Source organism: Myotis davidii, unplaced genomic scaffold, assembly GCF_000327345.1.
Source record: "Myotis davidii unplaced genomic scaffold, ASM32734v1 scaffold339, whole genome shotgun sequence".
In the NCBI taxonomy this organism is placed as follows: domain Eukaryota; kingdom Metazoa; phylum Chordata; class Mammalia; order Chiroptera; family Vespertilionidae; genus Myotis; species Myotis davidii.
The window spans coordinates 1,376,687-1,380,903 of record NW_006290778.1 but is presented as its reverse complement, the minus strand read 5'-3'; the positions used below and the strand labels follow the sequence as shown (position 1 = coordinate 1,380,903).

The window sequence follows — 4,217 nt, the reverse complement described above, 5'->3', positions numbered from 1 at the left end:
TGCCGGCCCTCGCACTCACGTGTCCCGTCACACCCTTGGTCCCACACAGCCCTCTCTGTCTTAGGGGCCAGGCTCTGCGAAGCAGTGTGATGAGGACATCTACCTGGAGTGTGAGCCCAGTTCAGGTGAACACCTCCCTGCTCCCCAGATCCCTCCGCTGAGGCCCCAGCTCCTGACTCCATTTTCTGCCCTTGTCTTCTCACCACCCCACCGACACACATTAGCCTTAGACACACACATGGACACACACGCTTCCACCTTCGGTGCAGGTTGACCCCCACTGTGGCCACAAGGGAGGGGACCCCATAGAGCAGCCCTGTGTGTGGGCTCCCAGCTGTTGCAGCCTGGTTGGAAGGCTTCCTAGAAAGGCCCGCTGCAGGGAAGCAGCAGGCCCTGCTGTTGCCAGCCCCTGCCGGGCCTGCATGGCTTTCCTGGCCTGTTCCCAGCCCAGCAGGGCCTGCCTTCTCTTTCAGTCCCTGCCTGGCCTCAGACTCCGAGCTCCCAAGTCCTGATGCCCCCAGCCCCTCTGCCAAGGTCATCATCGGCAGTGTGCAGGTGAGTGCCCCAGGGTGTGTGTGTACGTGTGCCTGTGTGTGTGCACATGTCTGTGTGTGACTGTGTGTGCACATGCCTGTGTGTGCACATGTCTGTGTGCATGTGTGTGCCCCAGGGTGTGTGTGCATGTGCCTGTGTGTATGCCTGTGCCTGTATGTGTGTGCCATGTGCCTGTGTGTGCACATGCCTGTGTGTGCACATGTCCGTGTGGCTGTGTGTGCACGTACCTGTGTGTGTCTGCGTGTGTGTGCCTGTATGTGTGTGCCATGTGCCTGTGTGCGCGCTTGTGTGCGTGTGTGTGCATGCTTGTGTGTGCCTGTGTGTGTGTGCATGTGCCTGTGTGTATGTGTGAAGAGAAAGAGAGAGATGCACTCAGGCTTCCCCAGCCCTGGCCCTGGGGTCTCTGGGTTGCCTGGGCCTTTCTTTTTGAAGGAAGTGAAGACCCTGAGCTCTGTTTCCCTACTTTCCCCCCCGCAGGCCCTCCATGGCCCCCGAGGAAGCTCAGGGTGTAAGAGGCTGGTGCTCTGGGGGGAAGTGAGCTGGGCGGGAGGGAGTCTCAGGGGGGGACCTCAGGCCCAGAGAAGCCAAGTCTCTTCTGACCAGACCTCCTATGTCCCAGGGAGCAGCGAACACCACCTCCAAAGGTGAGTGCAGGCATCTTCAGTGAGAACCCAGGAGTCCTGCCCCGGCCCATTCCAGCCGCAGCCCCGCACACCCCACTTTGCTGAGGGGGTCCCGGCAGGTCTGCCCCCAGTTGAGAGCAGGCCCGAGGGGACCCCCTTGGCCATTTTCCAGGGTCTGCATCAAAGCAGGAGGCTCCCAGCGTGTACCTCAAGATCACCCCTCGATGGGAGGTCACGCGTGGCCTGCCTGATGGGTCCTACCAGAGCCCAAGAGAGGAGAGGAAGGGTGACACACTGGGTGCCCTGCTTTGGGTTTCAGCCCTAGGCACACACCCCTGCCACCTCCCCCACCCCTGCAGCTGCTCCAAGCCTCCTTTGTCTAACCCCTCCCAGCCCAGCCCTGTAATCTGCTCCCAGCAAGAAGGCGCGCCTCTCTTTCCTCTGCAGCCCCCACCGGAAGAACCTCAGCTGCGGAGGTGAGGAAGGGCTGGGAGAGGGCGGGGCGGAGGCCTGCGAGGAGCCCTCCTGGGCCCGCGTCCACCATTGCAAGGAACACGTGTGTGTGGCACCCGGCTGGGTACCAGCACCGGCATATCTTTGTTCAGCTTGCACAGACTCAGACTGGGAAGGCAGCTGTGAACACAAATCACTACCCGCTTGGTTCTCTGCTCCCTACCCCCACCCAGTGCCCCAACACACACGTCTCTGAGCTTGTGTGTGTGTGTGTGTGTGTGTGTGTGCGTGCACAGGACGGCAGCCTGCTGGGTCATCCGTGGTTCTCGGAGAACTGTGACCGTTACGCTGTCGAGAGTGCCCTGCTCCGATGCCAAAAGGTGGGCAACCGCAGAGCCCCCCCCCCCCCCGCCCTGGCCTTCTCAGGCCCCCCTTCTGCTCATGGGCTGTGGCTGGCTCAGCAGGCAGAGACTGCAGGGCGAGGGCTGGGGGATGGCCATCCAGGGTCGGGGCTGCCGTGGACAGCTGGAAGGCGAGGCTGATGGGCAGGTCTTCTCCACAGGACGGGGCCTACACCGTGCGCCCCAGCTCAGGGTCTCGTGGCTCCCAGCCCCTCACCCTGGCAGTGCTGCTCCACGGCCGGGTCTTCAACATTCCCATCCGGCGGCTGGATGGTGGGCGCCACTATGCCCTGGGCCGGGAGGGCAGGAACCGCGAGGAGGTGGGTACTGGAGGAGGCGGGGGACCAAAGGGCAACAAGGTCACAGCAGAGAAGCGCCCTGGCCCAGCCAGGAGCATCTGCCTGGGGAAAACCCACATTCTATATTTTTCTGTAGTGGGTGGAAATGACAATGGCCTGACCTGACAAAGGCCGTGACCTGAACCCCTTCCCAGAGGCCCACCTCCCTCTGGGGGAGGCACTTCCTCCCGCTTGTCTCAGTCTGCACAGGGCCTAGGTGGGGTAAGGAACCCGCTGGGAGGAGGCAGGGCTCAGGTAGAACAGACTCTGGTGCCCAGCACTTGCAAACTACAGTCACCCGCCACTCGGCTCTCATGCGGGAGGACAGGGGCAGGTCCCCGGAGTTATTGCCTTCTGGCCTTGGAAATAGGATTTGGCCAACACATGCCCATGGGTGTAGTCACAGGAACGTTGCGCAAGGCCTGGCACTGGGTAGCAAAATGGCAGTGGAGCCTCATGAGACAAACGGGAAGGAACATGTTTTTAAAAATGTCAACAAGCCCCTTCCCCAGAGGCAGCAGTTCCCTCAGGATGTTTCTCCCAGCATGAGCCCCCGGGCCTCAATGGTGCCCTGCCTCTCCGTGCAGTGCTTCTCCTCCGTGGCTGCCATGGTCCAGCACTACATGCAGCACCCCCTGCCCCTCGTGGACAGACACAGTGGCAGCTGCCAACTCACCTGTCTGCTCTTCCCCACCAAGCCCTGACACCCAGCGGACGCCCACACCCACCTCTGGCCCCATCAGTTGCTCCTTGCCCCATCCATCTGTCCACTTGGGTTGTCTCCCTCTCTCCACCACCCCCCCAGCCCCTCCTCATCCCTGTCCCAGTCTCTGCAGGCCCAGATGAGAGGCACTGGGAAAGGTTTCCCAGAATCAGAAAGGGCCCCGAGACCCCACGCCATGCTCACCCCGAGCCTGGCCCTGTGCTCTCTGCTGCCTCTCCGAGCCTGGGAGGCAGGCTCAGGCGGGCCCCCAGTCCCAGCCCCCAGGAATGGCCGTGTCCAGCCTGTTACTAGGGCCTCCAAGCTGCCCTGGATGAAGGCCTGCTCAGGGAACCTGAGCCTCCCGGGGACAGCCGGGCACTGCTGGGACACAAAGAATCCTCTCGCATGCTTTTGGGGGCTTAACACAGGGCTGGCATCTGGGAGGGACTTGGTTGCCCTGCACTATTTTGCTCTCAATAAATATTTGTTGAGCCCTAGCTGGTTTGGCTCAGTGGATAGAGCGTTGGCCTGCGAGCGGACCAAAGGGTTTGATTCTGGTCAAGGGCACACGCCCAGGTTGCGGGCTCCCTTCCCAGTAGGGGGCGTGCAGGAGGCAGCTAATCAATGATTCTCTCTCATCATTGATGTTTCCATCTCTCTCTCCCTTCCTCTCTGAAATCAATAAAATTATATTAAAAATAATTATAATAAATATTTGTTGAATAAATTCTTAAATTCTTGAATTTGCTGAGCGAAGCAGAGGTGGCCTCCGTGAAGTTCCGAGGTTCTCAAGTGTCCCAGGGCACAGACGAGGCCTGGGAGCGATAGGGGTGGCCAGCCCCCACTTCTGCACACTGACTGGGCCTTTGCCCTTCGATGGTCTGTGTGGAGGAGGAGGGAGGCCAGCCCCTGGGTGGCTGGTTTTGTTTAGCTTTATTTGGTGGTCGGAGAGGAAGGGGCGAGGCTCAGTGCTGTCTCTGCCCCTCCATAAATGGTCAGGATGGGGCAAGTACTTGTCCACCACCTGCTTACCCCAGGGAGACAGGCGGACCCAGGAAACCCTGCAACCTGGGCTCGCCAGGCCTAAGGAAAACCCTTGGCTCCGCGGTGGCGCTCGGCAGCCAGGCCCAGCAGGCTGCAGGGC

General features: G+C 60.9%; 2 protein-coding genes across 2 annotated transcripts in view; both read left to right on the top strand.

Annotated features, from left to right (window-relative positions):
* LOC107183119 (SH2 domain-containing protein 6-like) overlaps nt 1-1,955 on the top strand; it is a 3,500-nt gene extending 1,545 nt beyond the window's left edge. Inside the window, exons 3-6 of the mRNA XM_015564092.1 lie at nt 65-125; nt 474-555; nt 1,033-1,063; nt 1,175-1,955. Coding sequence (XP_015419578.1) covers nt 65-125; nt 474-555; nt 1,033-1,063; nt 1,175-1,222 — 222 coding nt within the window. The 3' untranslated portion in view covers nt 1,223-1,955. The remainder of the gene's footprint in view (nt 1-64; nt 126-473; nt 556-1,032; nt 1,064-1,174) is intronic.
* On the top strand, nt 1,403-3,600 carry LOC102762258 (SH2 domain-containing protein 6). Its single transcript, XM_015564104.1, has 5 exons — nt 1,403-1,409; nt 1,572-1,654; nt 1,928-2,011; nt 2,194-2,352; nt 2,958-3,600. The coding sequence occupies exons 1-5, from the start codon at nt 1,403-1,405 to the stop codon at nt 3,072-3,074; spliced, it is 450 nt and encodes a 149-aa protein (XP_015419590.1). The 3' UTR covers nt 3,075-3,600.
* Nucleotides 3,601-4,217: the final 617 nt, after the last annotated feature.